Source organism: Tachypleus tridentatus, chromosome 4 (assembly GCF_004210375.1).
Source record: "Tachypleus tridentatus isolate NWPU-2018 chromosome 4, ASM421037v1, whole genome shotgun sequence".
In the NCBI taxonomy this organism is placed as follows: Eukaryota; Metazoa; Arthropoda; class Merostomata; order Xiphosura; family Limulidae; genus Tachypleus; species Tachypleus tridentatus.
This window is the reverse complement of record NC_134828.1, coordinates 41554055-41579345: the sequence shown is the minus strand read 5'-3', so window position 1 is coordinate 41579345 and position 25291 is coordinate 41554055. Positions and strand designations below refer to the sequence as shown.

Below are 25291 nucleotides of genomic sequence, written 5' to 3'. Positions count from 1 at the left end.
ATACGATACTAATCCATAAATCCAGAGTGAATTTAGAAAAATTCTGAAGCTGCCATTATAAAGTAAAATATATCGGCAGATTTACAAGAAAGAAAGACTTGAATATCATATTTTGTTTTACTCTAACAACATACATTAATCTTCAATATTTCCAGCTAACATAACTTTTCAATTCACTGACGGGCGTAAAACCCTAAAAAATTATGGTAGCATAATTCAAATTGAAAGAAAGTTATTAAGTTGAAGTTTAGGAAATAAAAAATTTTCGAAACTCTCATTATGTATCACGTAGTCATAATTTTAGCAGATTTAGACTTCCGTTAAGGATACAAATATAATCCGCGGATAAAAGAAATGTTAAAAAATTCCGCTTGTTTTGTATTTTATGGGTAAGTCAAATAAAATTATTCAATTTATATTTTCCTACATAGTCCTTTCTATCTATTCCAAGTATTCATTTTCAGTTTTAACTACAGTTATTTTAGTATGGTTATATTAATAGAACAAGTGATGTACTGTAAACGCCATACCAATATTGTTAAAAATCCTTTTCTGTTTGATGTAATTTACCCCATAATGTCACAATGTCTGTTTGAAAGCATCGTTGTAAAGGTATGGATATTTTACTTTGATTTTGTTAAACTGATATTGTTCAATGGGTGTTGTGATAAGCAAGTTAAACCCTCCGCTATGATAAACTTTCCTCCAGACGTTGACCCACTTATCAGTATCGTATACTGATTAGGTAGGGATACACCACTAGAAAATCAAAATGTCGACTTCTAGAAGGAATTTCTTCTTATTTCTGTATTGCATTTATGTTTTTAGGTTTTGGATGTCGTACGGGCAGGTTCAGATTTTATCATCTGGTGAATGTTACAATAAGAAAGGCAAAGCCCTAAGATGCATACCTGACTTTGAAAATCTCGCTTACAATAGAGACCCCTGGTCCACTAGCACATGTGGACGAGACCGAATAACAGAATACTGTTCACAGACAGAAACAAAAAGCGACGGAACGTCGTGCACAATTTGCACTAAAAATGATCACCCAACAAAATATTTAACAGATTTTAATGACAAAGATAAAGAAACATGGTGGCAGAGTGAGACTTTGTACGAAGGGATCAGACAAGTAAATATAATCCTCCATCTTGGTGAGTAATGGTTTAGATATTTTACTAACGCTGTCGTTAGTCTGTATGTTTGTCCGTCTATCCAATCTTAAGATAACATTTTGATGATTAATCAGAAAATTATTAGACTGTAATGTTGTCATTTACATTTTCTGCTAATAGACTAATTTTCTGCTTAACCAATAGAATTCAAAATAATACACAATGCTGAGTGCTAAATAATGAATCTTTTTCGTTTGTTTTGAAATTCGCACAAAGCTACTGGAGGGCTATCTGTGCTAGCCGTCCTAATTTAGTAGTGTAAGACTAGAGGGAAGGCAGCTAGTCATCACCACCCACCGCCAACTCTTGGGCTACTCTTTTACCAACGAAAAGTGGGATTGACCGTCACATTATAACGCCCCCACGGCTGGGAGGGCGAGCATGTTTAGCGCGACTCAGATGCGAATCGGCGACCCTCAGATTCCGAGCGCATGCCTTATCGCGCTCGGCCATGCCAGGCCAATAATGAATCTATTGCAGCGTAATCTTATTTTTCGGCACTATTAATAGTTGATAATTTACTTTAATATAGTACTTTATACATTAAAATGGTACATAGTTGACGTTTTCAAAGACATGATTTTAAAGTATATTTGTTTATATCGTGAATAATTAAAAATATATGAAATAGCTATTGCGTTGTTGTTTATAACAGTATTTCTGTGTTTTCATGATGAGTCAATCATGACTCTTCGTCTTGCAACTTGCATATTTTACTTTTATAAAATTGCTAAAATTCAAGTAACCAGCATATGGTTACTTCTATGCTGTTACTAAAAGTCATGCAGTCGGTTTGTATTACTTTTATTAGTTTCACAATTTATCTTTTACGAAATAGGGTTTAGTTCAGAAATATAATGAGATTAACGTATCTGTAGTATTTAGCTGAATTTTAATGAACCTTTTATGTAACATATTACTTTTGAAAATTAAAATTATGTGGTAGTAAATCTAATTGTCGTTATCATGATGATTAACATAAACTTAAATACTGAGATACATTTATTCAAGTTTTGTTCAAACCAGAGCAATTTATACTTGGTTATTTCTCAGTCCATCCCTAATAGCGAACACTTGAATATACACAGCTTTTATACGCATATTTCATGATTCGAAATGCTCAACGTACACATTCTATATTCTGTTTTATTAAATGAAACTAAAACATAGTTTATTAACTTATTACTTCGCGCAGTAGCTCAGATAGTTGATCCAACAAACTAATTCATAATTTCTCACATTCGACTTGGGAGTAAAATCATGGGGGTAGGCTTTATGATATGATACTTACAAATCTCTTGTTGTTGTTTTCTAAATTTAAGTATGCTAAACACAAAGCTGTACAATGGAGTATCTCTACTCCCTTCACTGGTGTACACCAGCTGTGTCATCAGCCTCCAAGCTCACCACTAATCCGTCAGGGGACTGACTGTAAGATGTAAGGGAGAGAGAGAACATTTAGTATTTACAGTTGTTTGTTCTGCATTTCGCGCAAAGCTACACAAGGGCTATCTGCGCTAGCCGTCTCTAATTTAGCAGTGTAAGACTAGAGGAAAGACAGCTAGTCATCACCACCCACTGCCAACTCTTAAGCTACTCTTTTACCAACGAATACTGGGATTGACCGTCACTTTATAACGTCCCCACGGCTGAAAGGGCGAGCATGTTTGGTGTAATGGGGATTCAAACCCGCAACCCTCAGATTACTAGAAGAGTGCCTTAACGTATTTACACTGAAATATGTTTAAACATTAAAATGAAAATATATATTTTTAAAATGTTTTCTAGAATAAAGCATTCATAAACCACTTGAAATGCAAGGCTTTGCTTACATTCCAAATGTTTGGACAATCCAGCAACACAACAGTTACATGTACTGTATTAGATGTGACTTTTGTTTGAGGGAATTACCACCTAAGCATAAAACGTAAACCCAATAGTTGTATAAAATACTCTCATTTTGAAACTTAACATAAAAATTACATGTCGATTCTCACTTACAAGTTTCTATACGTTTAACCACTACAAGTTATACTTCATGAAAGTAATGAAAAAATTATGTAACTGCAAGCTTATAATGAAAGATCAATTCATTTTAACTGATGGCGAATAGAAAATTCTATTACTGTTTTATAATTACAACTTATCACGCAGATGTTTCGTTCTAAACATAATAAACCTTTTTTAACAACAGGTATTATTTCACGATTCTGTAGGTATTTTTCTCAACACCTTGTCTAGTTTTAAGCATATTAGGAAAACGTTAACTCACAACATTTAGTGAGAATATTGTGTAACGTACATCGATGAAATGCTAGTGAGCGACCAGACTTTCTAGTGTAGAATTGGGAAGATTACAGTCTCAGGCTGATATTCTTTATGCAAACAACGTTTAAATTTTGAGATACGTATTTGGACGGAACTGGTGCCCTGTTCTGACTCTTCACAAATTCCATCAGTAGAGGAGTGGACAAAGCTGGTGACAATTAAACGGCCTGGCATGGCCAAGCGCGTAAGGCGTGCGACTCGTAATGTGAGGGTCGCGGGTTCGCGCTCGCGTCGCGCTAAACATGCTCGCCCTCCCAGCCGTGGGGGTGTATAATGTGACGGTCAATCCCACTATTCGTTGGTAAAAGAGTAGCCCAAGAGTTGGCGGTGGGTGGTGATGACTAGCTGCCTTCCCTCTAGTCTTACACTGCTAAATTAGGGACGGCTAGCACAGATAGCCCTCGAGTAGCTTTGTGCGAAATTCCAAAACAAACAAGACAATTAAAGTTGATGAATCTAGATTGTACTGGGCTTAAGGTTATAGTATCAGTGGTTTGTGACCAGCTTTTAAACAATGTGAATTTGAAATTTATACTTTTTAATTTTCAATAGCATATTTTATATTCTGTAATAACCTTTCGCTATATTTAAGGAAGGGGAACGTAAAAGTATAGTGTTTCCAATATATAGCAAAAGGACAAATCGTTCTTTAGAGGGCAGTATTATAAAGCAGTATGTTGTGAAAAACTATTAGGTGCTTTGTGTACATAGATGGCAATACTAGAAAGGGTGGAAAATACAGAAATGTTATAGGATAAGTTAATTAATGCTAAAGTTGCCTCCAATGTGTAGATTTTAAGTTGTCAGGTCAAGGAGGAGATTGATCATTTTTGTCATGATTTGGAATTGCGATTAAAATAGGTCACCATAATTAATAGAAAAACAAAAAACAAGATCCAAAGCGTAAATCCATGGTTATTTTCTATCACATTTATTTATTATTTGTTGTTGTGGGAATCTTTAAAAAACATCCGAACTAAAATTAGGCTTAAGCCTAAACAGATATTTGTGAGACGCTTTGTTTGTTTCATTGCATTTTAATTTCGAGTTGATCGTTTAATGAAAAGCGAAATGGAAAATAAGAGTCATATGATATTGAAAATTACATTGTTTTAGGTTTTGAGGATACCTACACTAGAAGTGGTATTTAACACTGTAGGATTTCTGCTGTTTTACCTTTCTTGGTTAGCGTATGATAAGATTTAATCATCTGTAATGCTTTAGACGTTACTCGTAAGTGTTGAAATGCCTTATCTTCTTCTTATTAAGAATGTCTTGTTTTATTTCCCTAGCTTTCTCCCGTCTTCTCTAAATAACCTTCGTTCCGTTTATCTATGTACAATTTATCACAGTTTTCACAGATTAAACAAAAATCATGGACTTTGAAATGAAAGAGAACTTAACACTTACATTTGAGTTCATAGTGCAATTACATGACAATCAGATTAAGCAGTTTTTTGCAGATAACTATATTATAAGATATTTTCAAGCTTTGGGTCATACTTGAACAGTTAACAAACAGATTCTACGTTTGTATGGAACCTGGAAGAGACTTTGTTTTAATTGCAGTAATACTTTTACCAAAAACTCCATAATCTGAGGGTCGCGGGTTCGAATCGCCGTCGCACCAAACATGCTCGCCTTTTCAGACTTGGGGGTGGGGTGTTATAATGTGACGGCAAATTTCATTATTCGTTGGTAAAAAGAATAGCCCAAAAGTTGGTGATGATGACCAGCTGCTTTTCTTCTAGTTTGGCCCGGCATGGCTAGGTGGTTAAGGCACTCGACTCGTAATCCGATGGTCGTGGGTTGGAGTCCCCGTCACACAAAACATGCTAACCTTTTCAGCCATGGGGGCATTATAAAGTGACGATCAATCCCACTATTCGTTGGTAAGATAGTAGCCCAAGAGTTGGCGGTGGGTGGTGATGATTAGCTGCCTTTCCTCTAGTCTGACACTGCTAAATTAGGGACGGCTAGTGCATATAGACCTTGTGTAGCTTTACGCGAAATTCAAAACAAACCAAGAACTGAAAGGTTTAGAAAATTTTCTGGTGATGCTATACTATAACATTCTGGTTTTGATTCATTTTTATTATTATACAGTTATTTGTTCATCATTAATTCAGTGTTTGATGTTAGACAATTCTTTGACGATACTGAGCTATAACATCAAAATTTTGATCCATCTTCATGATTAAACTAAGAAGGAATATCATATCAAAGAATTATACCATTTAGAAAGATAAGAAAATGTTCTGTAAGTCAAAACTTACAAAATGCCACTGGTCTAGCATGGCCGATTGCAGGCGATATTGGTAAAAAATTGCATTTCTATCTGACAAGACAACTGTTCTGCTATCTAAGGTAAGCTGATATGTTTATAATTTCGCCTTAAAGTTAAGAGGTGCTAAAGTCTGACTATATATGAAGACAGCTTTTAGCAATGAAATAGCATAAATGTGTGGGATTAAAACAAAACAACCCCAACATTTTCTATATAAATCAATGCATCAGAGTTAAACACAACACAAATAATTCCTTTACAAATAGTTTTGTTCCTATTTTCAATCTTACTTGTATGCTTTAGTGCAAAGCTGCGCAATAAGATTTGCGCTCTGACCACCACGGGAATTTGAACCACAGATTTTAGCGTCCGTAAACTCATGTATGGCCCTCCGAGGGAATTGAACCATAATAATTCTATCAGTATTTAAGCCTGTATATAGAATACGCTTTGATTGATACCCCAGAACTTTAGACCAAGAGCCTAATATATGCCTCAAATATACCAGCCTGCTTCACTGTGCAAACAGAATATGACTAATCTATTTTACTAAGTTTAAGGATTGTTGCAATGTAAGAGGAGAAACTAATATTCTTCTGAGAGATACAGGTTTGTTATCCATTTAAATAAAAGGGTTGAGTTAAAACGCAATGTTTTTTTTACTACTCTTTTCACATGATAAAAATTTTATAAATAGCATTAAAGAACATTGTTGTTGTTTATTATCAAGCACAAAACTATACAATGGGCTATCTGTGCTCTGCCTAGAACGGGCATCTAAATCCGGATTCTAGCGTTGTAAGACCGCAGACATATCACTGTGCCACTGGGGGCAGCACTAAAGAAACTCAGATGCTGAGAAAAACATGTATAAATTAAATGTGGTTTTATATTTTATTCATACTCAGGCATTTAGCTTTCTTTAGCGTAGGAAAATTATTGTTGTGCGTTATTAAGCTCAAAGCTATACAAAGGGCTATCTGTGCTCTGCCCACCACAGGTATGGAAACCCGGATTCTAGCGTTGTAAGTTCATTGTTTATTGTTAATGAAACACGAAAAGTAAGTTTTTTTAGTGATTTTCCTTGGAATCGTTGTTTTTACTATTTCTATTGATTTAACAATTAACAACTGACTATTGGCATTGCTTCCTGTATTAAATATATTTTCGATAAGTTTTCTTTTAATGTGTTTATTAAGATTTGACTGATAACAAGAATTTGTCCTTCTTTCCTTCTAAAGATATTTATTATTTAGCATCAATTAAAATCAGAAGATCGAATTATTATTGGTTGTAATGTTATTACTTTTACTGGGTAAAAGAAGCATCCCCAAAATATCATAAATGTGGAAAAATACTCAATATAACTTCCTGTTTCAAAGAAACAGAAAACGTGGGAATTTTTAGAACAACAACAACAAAAAAAAAAACAACAACAATAACCAACAAACAACACTGTAATATGATCAGCATTTTGATAAAAATTAGAACTGGTACTCAAATTCAGTAAAAATAGTGTTTAAAAAATAATGATTGCTGTCGCATTTTCAATTTATCAACGCCTAGTATTAACTTAAAAATACCGAAAATAAAAAAAAATTGCTTTGGATTAATAATATCAGGTAATATTTTAGAAACAGCGTTATGAAAATATATCATCGAATTAATCTGAAATTACTGAAATAACATTAAATAAAATGTTTTAACATATAAAGACATTATTAACCTTACTTTTATTGAGAATAAAAGTAATTTTCAAATCAGGTAAAGGATATTTTAAACAAAATATAAAAGGTCTTGTTAATGTTATTAGTTCAATAATTTAAAATTTTTGTCCAATATCCTTTGCTGTATACAAATATACTTCAGATTTATAACACATTCTTTGCGTTCATTCCTTAAAAAATATTGTTTTTTGTTCTAAAAATTTGAATATATAATCAAAGGCTAATTATAAAATGTGAGAAAAGAAAAAAAGAAAGTATTAGATAATATAATATATATAATGAAGTAAAACATGTTTCTGAATTTTACATTGTACATTTTACTGACCAGTTTAATTTTGTAATAGTTTATCTGGCGTGGAAAAAGGAATCTTGATGAATGTTAGTTGTTGTGTAAATTTGATAACTGCCTGTGCGTATTTTTGATAAATTAAAGTTTATATGAACATGAATGAAACTGTACATATAAAACTATATATATATATGTGTGTGTAAATAATAATCCTAAATTATCTTAAATAATCATCTGTTCGCCTAAGTAAAAGAATATGGGTTACCTAATTTGTATGCTATCGTATCATTATCAGTTGGAAATCAAGTATCAATTTCCTGAGTCCACAGGATACAAAAATCATCTTGGACTAATTTTGTCTTATATACACGTTTACATAAAACACTGTGTAGGAGAAAAACCTGTTTGATTTTTCCCTCTTAAAAAGTTTTCTTGAGTAATACCACAAAATATTTGAAGTAGAAAATGATGTATGAAATGTAAATACTAAGTTACACTGTATTAATTATACTTTTCTTTCATTTTTACGAAGTCTTATTAGAGATCATATAACCACAGTTACTGCCTTTTTCACTTTAGTTTTTCTGTCTGATTAATATCGCTGTATATGATTGTAAACGATGAAGTCTGAGGAATCTTAATTTTTCTTGGTATTTGTACCTCGTCTTTATCTGGTAAGTCTAGATGGCTATCAAATGATCCAGAAAGCCAACATATATCGTTTTTTATTTGAATGTTTCCATTTTACTATTACCTGAAAAGTTATGTAGCACTCGCCACCAGAAGTGGATAGCCCTTGAAATAGTGGGATTGACAGTTACTGACAATAAATACTGACAACGAAAATTATGAAAACTTTTTTTTCTATTGATCACAACATAGCCTATAGTTAAGATGTATTTCAAAATTATCTTATCAAATGTCATTATGTCAAACTTTCGTCACCTTGTTTCTCTGGTCAACAACAACAAAAACTGCGAGATTATGATAAATTTAAAGCTTGGTGTACAATGAATTTCAGATGTTATTATTCATTTATTTACTTAACTTATTGTTCAAACAGGGAATCTTCCATTTATCTAAATAAACCTCATTAATTTTGTTATAATAAATAATCCTTTGTTTACTAGAATGTATTTTACTATTTACTTGACTTCCATATCTTAATATTTCAAGAAGTAGCAGCCATACGAGTCAAACAAAACAAAACGTAATAAATCTGAAAACTACTGTGTTCAAATAAATTTTAAGCTATTCAAATACAGGATGTTAATGAATTTTGCTACAATATTCAAAATGATTAAAGTGTCACTGAAATTAGGCTTAATTCCACCAAGATAACACAAACACTTTGTTCTTTACCAAACTTTCTAAAGAGGAAATGCATATTTGGTGGTACAAGCTTTTTCTGACAGAGTAATTGAACGGAGAGTTCTTCATGACAAATCAATGAATAAAACAACTTTACATTTCAATATATATATATATATATACTTATAGGATACCATTGAATTAATATATCGTATAATTAAATTCGAAAAAGTGTTTTTACAAAAAGAAAAAAAAAGATAGTAGCTCTTTAATCACAAAATGTACGAAACTCATATAGAAACGTAGAGAAGCCAGAACTCTACCATCTCTGTAGTGTCTACGCTACCACTGAAACATTATATAATTTGTTTTATGTTTCCATCAACAAAAATTAATATCTTAAAGCATTATACAACTTTTCTTAAATTAAATGTGTTGTTTTAATTAATAACAGGTTTATTACAAGACAACTTCTAGAGATTTAAAATATCTAAATATTTAACGTTAACTAACGTATCTCTCTCTAGGTAAATCTTGTGAAATCTCTTACGTGCGACTGAAATTTCGCTCTAGTCGACCGGAGAGTTTTGCTCTATATAAGCGAATTTCTGAGAACTCCGAATGGATTCCTTTCCAATTCTTCAGCAGTTCCTGCCAAACAACCTATGGGATTCCACCAGATTCGTATGTCACGAAAGAAAACGAAACAAAACCATTATGCACTTCAGCGTTTAGCGGTATATCACCTCTGATTGGAGGAAATGTTGCTTTCAGCACACTGGAAGACAGACCTGGTGCTTATGACTTCGAGAACAACGCTCCACTACAGGTACCATAATAATAAAACATAATTTTCTTTTTTACTATAGCTTTGTATAAACATTATTATGCCTTGTTCGTTGAATATCAGCCAATTGCAATGTAAGCTAACAAACTGGGACCGAACTCTCACGTTCTTCGTCTTAATTGTTTACCCCTTTATCCGCTGCTATCATTATTTCTAATATTGTATATCTATTGTTTTATAAGACACGTTGAGCGAATAATGATTCACTGCGCAGCTACTGAAACTGATGTATAAAATGCATTGAAAACAATGTCACATTAATTAACACAATTCGTCCTTCCATGCAAAATTACGTCTAAATATTTCTTACTCGTAGCCATATATACATATGTTATCTTACTGTTAGTCGTAGATACATGTTTTCTCTCACTCTTACTCATATTTATATATATATATATATATACATATTCTCTCACTCTTCATCACATATACATGTATTCACATTATTTTACGTAAGTTGAACATGATATATTCAGTAAAAATTCTTGTTTATAATAAATTTGGAATAGTTATTACACAGTTTCAAGAAATGAAATATGATTTCTATTATCATTTCTAAACTTTTATAAATTACACACTGATTTATTTTCTTGTACATTTTGTAATTAATTTGGAAAATGACAAACTTCACTACAATTCAGAAAATAAATTTTATTGTTTTATAGTACGAAGTCCTTAAAATTAGGGATTCGATTCCACTCGATGGATCCAGCAGATAGCGAGATGTGGCTTTGCTTTAAGAAAACACACACACATTTGTATAGTACGAAATATTTAGCGTGAAAAAATATGATGAGATCGTCCCTTAAATTTGTAAAAGCTTAACCACTTTGTGTTATTGAGAAAATTTGCACAAAGGAGTGTCTACGAGGGTATCGAACCCGGATTTTAGCATTATAATATTGTAGTCTACCTGTGACCACTGCTAAAGTAAAAGGTTAAAACAACAAAGTTTATCCTATGATGTTCTGCATAATTTAGCTTTTTAAATACATGTAAGTATAAATGAACATTAGGAATGTTTTCAATCAGTTAGTTATAAAACTAAAATACACATTATTATTGTTCGATTTGTTTTTCAAAACGAGGAAGCACTTGAAGAACATATTTTTAAGCTAGTTTGTCTGTATAAAACAAAACTAAACACGTTTTAACTGTAATTGATTTTTTTATAAAACCTGAGCTAACTTGACAAAATGGGCATTTTATTTTAAGGCATTCACGATACGATACAGATGACGTATACACTGCACCTACAAGTAATTTGAAAAGACATAAGAATCGACCAAAATATAAAATCTTGTCTTTTAAATTGAAGAGAATAACGGAGTAAAGTTTCAGAAAATAAACTCTTGCATAATCCATATTTTACTTTCTAGCAAAAGAAGAATACGTTGTTACATATTTATGTCCATCGTTTTTACCCGAATAAATCAGTAAATTTGGTTCTCACTGTCAGGCTCTTATAATGTTGGTCTATATTTAGGACTGGGTCACCGCTACAGACATCCGAATATCGTTGGATAAAATGAACACATTTGGCGACGAAATTTTTGGAAACGACAAAGTTTTGAAAACATATTATTTCGCTATCACCGACCTTGCCGTGGGAGGACGGTAGGCTTATATTGTTTATTTTGGTTTATGCCAAATACATGTTTCAGAAACCATAGAAAGAAAAATAATTATAAGTTTCTATTTAAACAACACACGTACATAGATAAATGAATTAGTCCTTTCATTGATTGAAATATTAACATAATTGTCATACTGCCTTCATTTCCCAAGACAGTTTATATTGATATTTGAAGCTTAAAATAAAATAAAAATGATAATGTAAACTATACGCTTGTATTTATTTGGCTATATCTATCTGCATGATCTGCTTATCTATCCGTCCATACGTACATAGCACACATAAAACGTTTGTTATGGATTATAAATTGCTAACACTGTTTTTCATTTTTAAGATGTAAATGCAACGGTCACGCTAAAAAGTGCATTAGCCTGGGCAATTCGTTATCAAGGAGTTGTTTGTGTGAACACAACACAACCGGGCCAGACTGTGATAGATGTTTACCATTTTACCAGGATAAACCTTGGGGACAAGCTACTTCTCAAAATGCCAATGAATGTAAAGGTAAGTAATAATGGGCCCGGTATGACCAGGTGGTTAAGGCACTTGACTTGTAATCTGAGGGTGGTAGGTTCGAATCCCCGTAACACCAAACATACTCGCCCTCTCAGCCGTGGGGGCGTTATAATGTGACGGTCAATCCCACTATTCATTGATAAAAGAGTAGCCCAAAACAAGTAACAATGACGTCGTGATGTCTTTGTAACAGGAAAAATGTGACATTATGTAAATAATACGCGAAATAAAAGAAGTATCATACATTATCAGAATTATTAAATAATGCATTAAATAATGTAAAAAAACTCACCAATTATATTGTAGCTAATATATATATAAATATATATATGAACAATTATAATCTAGAACTGCACAGTCAGCATGACCGCTTTATAAGCAATTTCAAATCGAAGATTATTTTACAAGATCTCTAATTATATCACGAAAAAATATAATGTTAGGAAATTAGACCATTGTGTATACATCCATTAACTCAGTGTTAAGTCTGCAGGCTTGAAACAGTAGACTTTAGAATATTTATCTATTTTGTGAAACAGTAGACTCTACAATGTTTATCTATGTTGTGTGCGTTTTATTTTATAGCAAAGCCACATCGGGCTGTTTGCGGGTGTCTACAGAGGGGAATCGAACTACAGATTTTAGTGTTTTAAATCCGTAGACTTACCGCTGTCCCAGCGGTGGATCTATATTGTGAAACAGTAAACTCTATAATACGTATCAACAAGTAATCTTAGAAGAAGTGTGTTCGCCTTAAATGGTGGTTTATTTAAGTTTTTCTTTTACGTTTCTAATTTACGAACCTCTTGTGTTATTCAAATTGTTTAAATTGATTAGAATCACCACAGATGGATCTTTCATTATGTAGTTATATTGAAAATCTAGTTTGCAGTATTTCATTATATTATAGTAGGATATTTTATGTAGAATAATTGCCCTACGTAGTTTAGAATATTTCATTACGCAACTCTATTGCCCAACCTAGGTTGAGAACTTTCATTATACACCTGTATTGACCAACCTATATTAGCATCTTTCATTATGTCGGTGTATTATCATACCTAGATTACCATCTTTTATTATGTAGATGTATTACCTAATCTAAATTATCATCTTTCATTGTGTATCCGGATATATTACCATATGTAGATTAACATATTTTTTATCTAGCTATCTTTCAATGTATACATCAATACAAGGATTTGATGGATTTATAAAAATACATTTTAAGCATCAGTACTTTCTCAACATCATTAAGAATACGTTTGGTTTGTTTTGAATTTCGCACAAAGCTAGACGAGGTCTACTTTACGCTAGTCGTCCCTAATTTAAGGTTAGAAGAAAGGCAGCTAGTTATCACCACCCACCGCCAACTCTTGGGCTACTCTTTTACCAACGACCGTCACATTATAACGCCCTCACGGCTGAAAGGGCGAGGATGTTTGGCGCGACGGGAATGCGAACCCACGACTCTCAGATTACGAGTCGTGCGCCTTAACACGCTTGGCCATGCCGGGTCGGATAGGAATGAAAAAGCTTCTTTGCGTTTATTGAAACAAATTACAGAGTGATAAGTTATGAATTTTGATAGATGATGCATTTTAAGTTCTGCAAACTAGCTTTGATTCTCTGAATTGAGGACTGAGCTATTTGATATTTTAAACCCCTTAGTGTATCTTATGATCAGTACATATTTCTCTGTAGTTGTCCATTGAAAATACTATGCATAATATTGCGCACGAAAATCTTACTGTCGTAAAGAAACATAAACCACAAATGTGCAGTTTTCTTCCTTGTCATATTGGTGAGAGAAATATAAACTGTAGAAATGTATTGTGAAAGAGAAAAATGAAATTTTGTTACAAGAATGGACGGCTCAGCATTCGGATAAGATGCAGATGATGCTGTACAGACCATTAGTGAGTGCAAGATAAAGAATTTTTTCATGGATGCTTTACCCATAGTTTTCATGATAAACACACATAGTTGGAATGAGAAGCAACTGCATATTTCAGAGTAACACTTTAGGATAAAGTTTTAGAGAACTAATCTACGAAAGTAGAATAGACGAAAAGGGCATCTGTACTGAGAAAATTTGATGAAATGTATTGTAAGAAACCAGACGGTAATCAAAATCAATATTAAACACTTATAAACGAACAGTCTATTAATTTCCCTTTCTAACAGATATAATAGTTACAGAAAAATAACAGGGAAATCAGATCAGGGACAAATAATAAGATTAATCATTCTGATATTTGTTTTTATATTTAATTAGTAAGTGAATTAATGTATAGCTGAGTGTGTTGTAATGAAGTTAGAGCCTCAACACATTTCTTCATAACATCTGGCCATTTGATGACCTTGTATCTTGACAATAGATCTGAAGTTTGCTTTTAATAAAAAATGATTTTGTTGTAAAGGTATCATGCCCAAAATATACCACTCCTCAGTGCAGGCTTTCCATAATCCATTAATTGTACGAGAACGAATGTATTCCTATAACCGCAAGGCTTCAATCCCGCGACCCTCGGATTACGAGTCGAGTGCCTTAACCACCGGGTCATACCGGGGCTTTCGGTTCAGTAAGGTGTATCTGTGTTTAACATAAAATTAATTTGCTCGTCTTGGACCTAGACCATTGTTAAAATATTTAGCTCCATACTAGATAGAAGACTAAATATTGTTTGTAAGTTTGTAAAATATTTGTGCATAAATATTTATTTTTAATAATCGTTATTATAAATTGTATTATTTTTTTATGTTAAAATATAGTTGCGTGAAGAAAGAAAATCAGGTAAGTAAATTTTGTTGGCAAGTATCATAAATTTGATACATATTGATATACATATGCATTTAACTTCCAAGTTGAAATTAAAATTTCCGGCTATTTGAAATGTTATTATGTAAAGTACGCAACATAATAAATTGAAAACTCGTCCTAGAGAAGTTATAATATGTAACAGTCCGAATCAGCTTGTTTAGGATTTTAAGTGGGAAAGAAATTGAATTAGTAACTCAGATAGGAAGGGTTATATATACAAAGCCCATGAACACCATTAAATAAGATATCGTATAAGAAATGGAGATCCTGGGTGTCTTAAAACTTTATGTCATCATGATAAAATAATAATAAAAGATATTAGTCAGAAAATTGTATTAATTGATGTTAATGTATATTTTATGTACACAGAGAAAGATTAGTACATAAAATTGAATAATTTTGAAAATACAAATCAGAGAGTAACGTGACAAACGGTAGATATAAAGTTGTAATGGATTAGATCGCTTTAACACCACTTTGTTGTGATGTCTTCTTTGGTTAAATTACTATTAATTCTAATATTTCGACTCCACATTATATCTTGATACCGATATCTAACAATGGTTATAATATTACTATCTTTGATCTGTGCAACGTTAGATTCAATACTAATTAACAAATCTTTTATGGGCAGAATTTGGGTAGATACTACAGGGTGGCCCGTAAGTCCCTACCCATCCATATGTTATTATAAACAACGTTATAATACAAATGATGAGTTGAAGGCAGCTGGTACCGCGGCATTTGGAACAATAACCCATGTTATGTTGATGAAAATGTCTCATAGAACATGGCGTCGCATAATATTATGCAGCGAGAATGAGGGACAGCACACAGATATATTGGATACATAAGATATATGGATGGGTAGGGACTTACGGGCCACACTGTACAAAATTTAAGTATAAATTCAATACATTAATTTACATGTTAGTAAGACTGACATTAGCTTATTAATAACTTTTAGGTTACATAGTAGTACTTTAGAAACTTGTTTTTTCGTAGGTTTACTCAATGCTTTAAACATAATATTTAAATGTTTGCTTTAATATTTTTCATTTTTATCTCACTTCTAACAGTCATTCTCATATTAATTATTGCTGAAAACTTTATAAATCATAACCCATTATTAATTACATTGTTGTTCATCATACTTGTTAAGCTTTAGATAGTCTTATCCAGGGGTCACCGAACTTTTTTCACAGGGGGCCAGATTACTTGGGGAATGAGAAGCGCGGGCCACATGATCATTATGTTCAATACTCATAAGCTAGAACGAAAGCTCTCTGTAAAAGACTTAACACTAAGTTTAGGATGCCACATTAGCCATGTGGGAGTAGCATACAATACACACATATAATGAAAAACAAACAGAAATACAACCAACATTTTTATTTACCAAAAGGTTATCAAAGAACGTGACATTAGCAAAAACAATTGTCACATCGCACATACTGAGTACATATTTGAATTTCACTAAGCCGCAAAAAAGTTAGTGATATTTATGAAATTGGCGTTTGACTTTCAAAATATCTTCAATGTTCGGTTTTGAATTGCTGCATCCAATCATTAGAATTGCTTTCAAATGTTCATCAGTCAACCTTGATCGATGCACCGACTTCACATACTTCATTTTTGAAAATGCTTGTTTACAGACATAAGTTGTTCCGAACACTGATGCCATACCAGATGCGAACTGCTTCAGCTTTGGAAAATCATCTTCAGGTATGCAGCTGCAAAATTCAATAAGTTGCCCCTCTCTGTGTTTTGCTTTCAACAAGTCATTTCCTTGCAAAGCGATGACCTCCAGCTAAAGTTCCACTGGCACTTCATCAATGACACAATCAAAAGGATTCTGAAAAAGGAGAAAGTCACTTTTGATTCTGTCAAGATTCGAAAATCTCTCTAAAAATGCTTATTTAAATCACCAATAATCTTTTTCTGAAACTCCAGGTTGACATCTTCTGTGATTCCAGCATGAAACTCATTGAAAGACTGAAAATGAGAGGTTTTCTCCTTTCAAATGTGCTTCAAACAATGACAGCTTTCTCCGAAATCCTTTAATGATTCTATAGAGATCACAGACAAGGTTATTCTTCCCCTGAAGTTTCAAGTTTAATTCATTCATGTGGGATGTGATGTCAACCACAAATGACAACAACCAGGTTGGATCCGACAAAAGTGGATCGGCTCTATATTTCTCGATAAGAAATATATCTATTTCTTTTCTCAGCTTGTAAAAACGAGACAAGACTTTACCACAGCTGAGCCACCTCACCGCCGTGTGATAAGGCAAGTCACAGAAATCCGAATCAATTTCTTCAAGAAACGCCTTGAACTGGCGATGATTAAGTTCACTGCAGAAATGACTGGTTTCAGTATGCAAGAAATATCTAAGTCTTTTCCACAGAGTGCTTGCTGATGTATGATACAGTGTATGAACAGTGCACTTGGAGTTGAAGATCTTCCAACTGTTTCCTGGTCAGACCCTTCTTTACTCCAGCCATGTTTTTGACTCCATCAACTGTTACACCTCTAAGCTGATTTCACTGAAAGTTGTAGTCTTGCAAAGTTTTATGCACTTCCATGAAAATGTCTTCTCCAGTTGTTCTTCCGTGCATGCTGCAAACTAATGCCAACTCTTCTGTGATCTGAAAGTCCAAATTAACTCCACGAATGAACACGAGAAGTTGTGACGTACTATAAAATCAGTAGACTCATCAAGTGCCAGAGAATACCATAGGAAGTTTCTAGCTTTTGGCGTATCTATAATGCGATGTTCTCTCCAAGTTCTTCTGCTCTCCGTACAACTGACGTTGCTGAAAGGCTGATACTTTCAAAGAAATTGGCTTTTTCAGGACACAACTCATTTGCTGCTTCCATCATCACTCTTTGATGAAGTTGCCGTCAGTAAAAGGTTTTCCTCACTCTGCCATCCTATGCACTATTTTGTAACTTGTACGAGTGACAGATTCATTTTCAGCAAACTTTCTCGTGAAGAGATTCTTTTGAGATTCAAAAACACGTTTCATGGATTAAAATTTCTCAGAACGGAACTTTCCTGAAAATTTCAAATATGTTGATAGATGTTTTGTTTCATAGTGACGCCGAAGATTGTACTCTTTCAAAACGGCAACACTTTCGGTGCATATCACACAAGTTGCTTTCTGGTTTTTTGTTTCCACAAAGAAGTACTTTTCTCCCCATTCTTCATTGAAAGCACGACACTCAGAGTCCACTTTTCTTCTTTTAAAATCAGCCATAATGATGGGTGAAAAAAACAGGATCTGAAAATGAAGAACACAGAACACTGTGAGAAAAGTATTGTACTGGTCCAAGAACGCACAAACAAAATATATTGAAACGTGCGTTTGCCACGACACTTACCTAAGAACGAGTTACAAAAAGCGCATAACCTGACTACTAAGAGAAATGTGCTTTGTGAAGTGGTAACCCTAGGCCGATGAATTTACAAGACAAGCACGAGTCTGTACTTGTTTTCGAAATCCTATGCTTTCATAGATACGTACCTCGATATGAATAAACGGGCAGCAAGGACGAAAGAATAATTTTCCTATTAGTTACAAATGCGCGTGACAGCCTTGTTTCTTTTTACCATAACGTCTTGTGTTTGCCAGCTTAAAGCGACCGTCGGTGTGATTTATTTTATTATGACAGTCGGACATTTGATGAAATGTCACTTTTTACTTCCAAGCGGCTAGCTGCTGGCGGGCAGGACAAAATGACCTCGAGGGCCATATCCGGCCCGCGGGCCGTAGTTTGGTGACCCCTGGTCTTAGCTATCGTTTGTATCTATATTAGGTCGGTCTCTTCATGAGTAAGATTTTATTTCAAACAAAAGTTTGTCAGCAGAATATTAGTATAGAATTAGCTTAAGAACTATGTTTACCAATAATTAGTAATCATCGCGAGTGTAGCTTGTGAAGTGGAAGAAATTATAAATAAGTGTTTTACATAAAATTTATTGTTATCCAAAGACGAGAATGCAAAAAAAGAGGGTTAGATTTGAAGTTTAAAATAAGTTAAGGGTTAGTTCTTGTTTGTTTGTTTTTGGAATTTCGCACAAAGCTACTCGAGGGCTATCCGTCCCTAATTTAGCAGTGTAAGACTAGAGGGAAGGCAGCTAGTCATCACCACCCACCACCAACTCTCGGGCTGCTCTTTTACCAACGAATAGTGGGATTGACCGTCACATTATTACGCCCCCACGGCTGGGAGAGTGAGCATGTTTTGCGCGACGCGGGCGCGAACCCGCGACCCTCCGATTACGAGTCGCACGCCTTACGCGCTTGGCCATGCGGTTAGTTCTTGGGAAGGATAAATGAATAATTACTTTATTACGTTTGAACTATATCATCTAATAGTAATATTATAGCGACGAGCGAAACATTTCTACGTCTCAAATGTAGCTAGTTTTTATTTTATGTGAGACGAACTTCTAATAATTTTTAACAAATTACATATTATATTAATTTAATAAAACAACGTTTTCGAACGTGAAATGTTGAAATTCACGTTTCAAAGTTAAGACACACAACCTGTTATAGTACTGGCAGAATTCAAAGGTGAATTTTATATTTTATGGTTTGTGAATTGTAATTTTCTATCCACATATAACTAGTTTTATATAGGTATTTGAGAATAAGTAACATTAATGCTATTAGTTTATTCTCCCACACTGTTTAGTTTATTCTCCCATACTGTTTAGTTTATTCTCCCACACTGTTTAGTTTATTCTCCCATACTGTTTAGTTTATTCTCCCATACTGTTTAGTTTATTCTCCCACACTGTTTAGTTTATTCTCCCACACTGTTTAGTTTATTCTCCCATACTGTTTAGTTTATTCTCCCATACTGTTTAGTTTATTCTCCCACACTGTTTAGTTTATTCTCCCATACTGTTTAGTTTATTCTCCCACACTGTTTAGTTTATTCTCCCACACTGTTTAGTTTATTCTCCCAATTGTTTAGTTTATTCTCCCATACTGTTTAGTTTATTCTCCCACACTGTTTAGTTTATTCTCCCATACTGTTTAGTTTATTCTCCCATGCTGTTTAGTTTATTCTCCCATACTGTTTAGTTTATTCTCTCATACTGTTTAGTTTATTCTCCCACACTGTTTAGTTTATTCTCCCATACTGTTTAGTTTATTCTCCCATACTGTTTAGTTTATTCTCCCATACTGTTTAGTTTATTCTCCCACACTGTTTAGTTTATTCTCCCATACTGTTTAGTTTATTCTCCCATACTGTTTAGTTTATTCTCCCACACTGTTTAGTTTATTCTCCCATACTGTTTAGTTTATTCTCCCATACTGTTTAGTTTATTCTCCCACACTGTTTAGTTTATTCTCCCATACTGTTTAGTTTATTCTCCCATACTGTTTAGTTTATTCTCCCATACTGTTTAGTTTATTCTCCCACACTGTTTAGTTTATTCTCCCACACTGTTTAGTTTATTCTCCCATACTGTTTAGTTTATTCTCCCATACTGTTTAGTTTATTCTCCCATACTGTTTAGTTTATTCTCCCATACTGTTTAGTTTATTCTCCCATACTGTTTAGTTTATTCTCCCACACTGTTTAGTTTATTCTCCCACACTGTTTAGTTTATTCTCCCATACTGTTTAGTTTATTCTCCCATACTGTTTAGTTTATTCTCCCACATACTGTTTAGTTTATTCTCCCATACTGTTTAGTTTATTCTCCCACACTGTTTAGTTTATTCTCCCATACTGTTTAGTTTATTCTCCCATACTGTTTAGTTTATTCTCCCACACTGTTTAGTTTATTCTCCCATACTGTTTAGTTTATTCTCCCACACTGTTTAGTTTATTCTCCCATACTGTTTAGTTTATTCTCCCACACTGTTTAGTTTATTCTCCCATACTGTTTAGTTTATTCTTCCCATACTGTTTAGTTTATTCTCCCACACTGTTTAGTTTATTCTCCCATACTGTTTAGTTTATTCTCCCATACTGTTTAGTTTATTCTCCCATACTGTTTAGTTTATTCTCCCATACTGTTTAGTTTATTCTCCCACACTGTTTAGTTTATTCTCCCACACTGTTTAGTTTATTCTCCCATACTGTTTAGTTTATTCTCCCACACTGTTTAGTTTATTCTCCCATACTGTTTAGTTTATTCTCCCACACTGTTTAGTTTATTCTCCCATACTGTTTAGTTTATTCTCCCATACTGTTTAGTTTATTCTCCCACACTGTTTAGTTTATTCTCCCATACTGTTTAGTTTATTCTCCCATACTGTTTAGTTTATTCTCCCATACTGTTTAGTTTATTCTCCCACACTGTTTAGTTTATTCTCCCACACTGTTTAGTTTATTCTCCCATACTGTTTAGTTTATTCTCCCACACTGTTTAGTTTATTCTCCCATACTGTTTAGTTTATTCTCCCATACTGTTTAGTTTATTCTCTCATACTGTTTAGTTTATTCTCCCACACTGTTTAGTTTATTCTCCCACACTGTTTAGTTTATTCTCCCATACTGTTTAGTTTATTCTCCCACACTGTTTAGTTTATTCTCCCATACTGTTTAGTTTATTCTCCCATACTGTTTAGTTTATTCTCCCATACTGTTTAGTTTATTCTCCCACACTGTTTAGTTTATTCTCCCATACTGTTTAGTTTATTCTCCCATACTGTTTAGTTTATTCTCCCACACTGTTTAGTTTATTCTCCCATACTGTTTAGTTTATTCTCCCACACTGTTTAGTTTATTCTCCCATACTGTTTAGTTTATTCTCCCACACTGTTTAGTTTATTCTCCCATACTGTTTAGTTTATTCTCCCACACTGTTTAGTTTATTCTCCCACACTGTTTAGTTTATTCTCCCACACTGTTTAGTTTATTCTCCCACACTGTTTAGTTTATTCTCCCATACTGTTTAGTTTATTCTCCCATACTGTTTAGTTTATTCTCCCACACTGTTTAGTTTATTCTCCCATACTGTTTAGTTTATTCTCCCATACTGTTTAGTTTATTCTCCCATACTGTTTAGTTTATTCTCCCATACTGTTTAGTTTATTCTCCCACACTGTTTAGTTTATTCTCCCACACTGTTTAGTTTATTCTCCCATACTGTTTAGTTTATTCTCCCACACTGTTTAGTTTATTCTCCCATACTGTTTAGTTTATTCTCCCATACTGTTTAGTTTATTCTCCCACACTGTTTAGTTTATTCTCCCATACTGTTTAGTTTATTCTCCCATACTGTTTAGTTTATTCTCCCATACTGTTTAGTTTATTCTCCCACACTGTTTAGTTTATTCTCCCACACTGTTTAGTTTATTCTCCCATACTGTTTAGTTTATTCTCCCATACTGTTTAGTTTATTCACCCACACTGTTTAGTTTATTCTCCCCTACTGTTTAGTTTATTCTCCCATACTGTTTAGTTTATTCTTTCATACTGTTTAGTTTATTCTCCCACACTGTTTAGTTTATTCTCCCATACTGTTTAGTTTATTCTCCCATACTGTTTAGTATATTCTCCCATACTGTTTAGTTTATTCTCCCATACTGTTTAGTTTATTCTCCTCATACTGTTTAGTTTATTCTCCCACACTGTTTAGTTTATTCTCCCACACTGTTTAGTTTATTCTCCCATACTGTTTAGTTTATTCTCCCATACTGTTTAGTTTATTCTCCCACACTGTTTAGTTTATTCTCCCACACTGTTTAGTTTATTCTCCCATACTGTTTAGTTTATTCTCCCATACTAGTTTATTCTCCCATACTGTTTAGTTTATTCTCCCACACTGTTTAGTTTATTCTCCCATACTGTTTAGTTTATTCTCCCATACTGTTTAGTTTATTCTCCCACACTGTTTAGTTTATTCTCCCACACTGTTTAGTTTATTCTCCCATACTGTTTAGTTTATTCTCCCATACTGTTTAGTTTATTCTCCCACACTGTTTAGTTTATTCTCCCATACTGTTTAGTTTATTCTCCCATACTGTTTAGTTTATTCTCCCATACTGTTTAGTTTATTCTCCCATACTGTTTAGTTTATTCTCCCACACTGTTTAGTTTATTCTCCCACACTGTTTAGTTTATTCTCCCATACTGTTTAGTTTATTCTCCCATACTGTTTAGTTTATTCTCCCATTTTAGTTTATTCTCCCACACTGTTTAGTTCTCCCATTCTGTTTAGTTTATTCTCCCACACTGTTTAGTTTATTCTCCCACACTGTTTAGTTTATTCTCCCATACTGTTTAGTTTATTCTCCCATACTGTTTAGTTTATTCTCCCACACTGTTTAGTTTATTCTCCCATACTGTTTAGTTTATTCTCCCATACTGTTTAGTTTATTCTCCCATACTGTTTAGTTTATTCTCCCACACTGTTTAGTTTATTCTCCCATACTGTTTAGTTTATTCTCCCACACTGTTTAGTTTATTCTCCCACACTGTTTAGTTTATTCTCCCATACTGTTTAGTTTATTCTCCCACACTGTTTAGTTTATTCTCCCATACTGTTTAGTTTATTCTCCCACACTGTTTAGTTTATTCTCCCATACTGTTTAGTTTATTCTCCCACACTGTTTAGTTTATTCTCCCATACTGTTTAGTTTATTCTCCCACACTGTTTAGTTTATTCTCCCATACTGTTTAGTTTATTCTCCCACACTGTTTAGTTTATTCTCCCACACTGTTTAGTTTATTCTCCCATACTGTTTAGTTTATTCTCCCACACTGTTTAGTTTATTCTCCCACACTGTTTAGTTTATTCTCCCATACTGTTTAGTTTATTCTCCCATACTGTTTAGTTTATTCTCCCATACTGTTTAGTTTATTCTCCCATACTGTTTAGTTTATTCTCCCATACTGTTTAGTTTATTCTCCCACACTGTTTAGTTTATTCTCCCACACTGTTTAGTTTATTCTCCCACACTGTTTAGTTTATTCTCCCATACTGTTTAGTTTATTCTCCCATACTGTTTAGTTTATTCTCCCATACTGTTTAGTTTATTCTCCCACACTGTTTAGTTTATTCTCCCATACTGTTTAGTTTATTCTCCCATACTGTTTAGTTTATTCTCCCATACTGTTTAGTTTATTCTCCCATACTGTTTAGTTTATTCTCCCACACTGTTTAGTTTATTCTCCCACACTGTTTAGTTTATTCTCCCATACTGTTTAGTTTATTCTCCCATACTGTTTAGTTTATTCTCCCATACTGTTTAGTTTATTCTCCCATACTGTTTAGTTTATTCTCCCATACTGTTTAGTTTATTCTCCCACACTGTTTATTTACTGTTTAGTTTATTCTCCCATACTGTTTAGTTTATTCTCCCATACTGTTTAGTTTATTCTCCCACACTGTTTAGTTTATTCTCCCATACTGTTTAGTTTATTCTCCCATACATTCTACTGTTTAGTTTATTCTCCCACACTGTTTGTTTATTCTCCCATACTGTTTAGTTTATTCTCCCATACTGTTTAGTTTATTCTCCCATACTGTTTAGTTTATTCTCCCATACTGTTTAGTTTATTCTCCCACACTGTTTAGTTTATTCTCCCACACTGTTTAGTTTATTCTCCCATACTGTTTAGTTTATTCTCCCATACTGTTTAGTTTATTCTCCCACACTGTTTAGTTTATTCTCCCATACTGTTTAGTTTATTCTCCCACACTGTTTAGTTTATTCTCCCATACTGTTTAGTTTATTCTCCCACACTGTTTAGTTTATTCTCCCACACTGTTTAGTTTATTCTCCCATACTGTTTAGTTTATTCTCCCATACTGTTTAGTTTATTCTCCCACACTGTTTAGTTTATTCTCCCACACTGTTTAGTTTATTCTCCCACACTGTTTGTTTAGTTTATTCTCCCACACTGTTTAGTTTATTCTCCCACACTGTTTAGTTTATTCTCCCATACTGTTTAGTTTATTCTCCCATACTGTTTAGTTTATTCTCCCATACTGTTTAGTTTATTCTCCCACACTGTTTAGTTTATTCTCCCACACTGTTTAGTTTATTCTCCCATACTGTTTAGTTTATTCTCCCATACTGTTTAGTTTATTCTCCCACACTGTTTAGTTTATTCTCCCATACTGTTTAGTTTATTCTCCCATACTGTTTAGTTTATTCTCCCATACTGTTTAGTTTATTCTCCCATACTGTTTAGTTTATTCTCCCATACTGTTTAGTTTATTCTCCCACACTGTTTAGTTTATTCTCCCATACTGTTTAGTTTATTCTCCCATACTGTTTAGTTTATTCTCCCATACTGTTTAGTTTATTCTCCCATACTGTTTAGTTTATTCTCCCATACTGTTTAGTTTATTCTCCCATACTGTT

The 25291-nt window shown here is 33.5% G+C and overlaps 1 protein-coding gene across 3 annotated transcripts in view; it reads left to right on the top strand.

Moving 5' to 3' along the window:
• Positions 1–746: 746 nt before the first annotated feature.
• The window catches only part of LOC143248936 (laminin-like protein lam-2), a 90785-nt gene continuing 66240 nt past the window's right edge, over positions 747–25291 (top strand). For all 3 annotated transcript variants that reach the window (XR_013027292.1, XM_076497950.1, XM_076497948.1), the window contains exons 1-4: positions 747–1157; positions 9648–9949; positions 11454–11584; positions 11938–12107. Coding sequence is in view for 2 of the 3 variants with exons in the window: in XM_076497950.1 (XP_076354065.1) it covers positions 773–1157; positions 9648–9949; positions 11454–11584; positions 11938–12107 (988 nt within the window). In the remaining variant the exon portion in view is untranslated. The remainder of the gene's footprint in view (positions 1158–9647; positions 9950–11453; positions 11585–11937; positions 12108–25291) is intronic.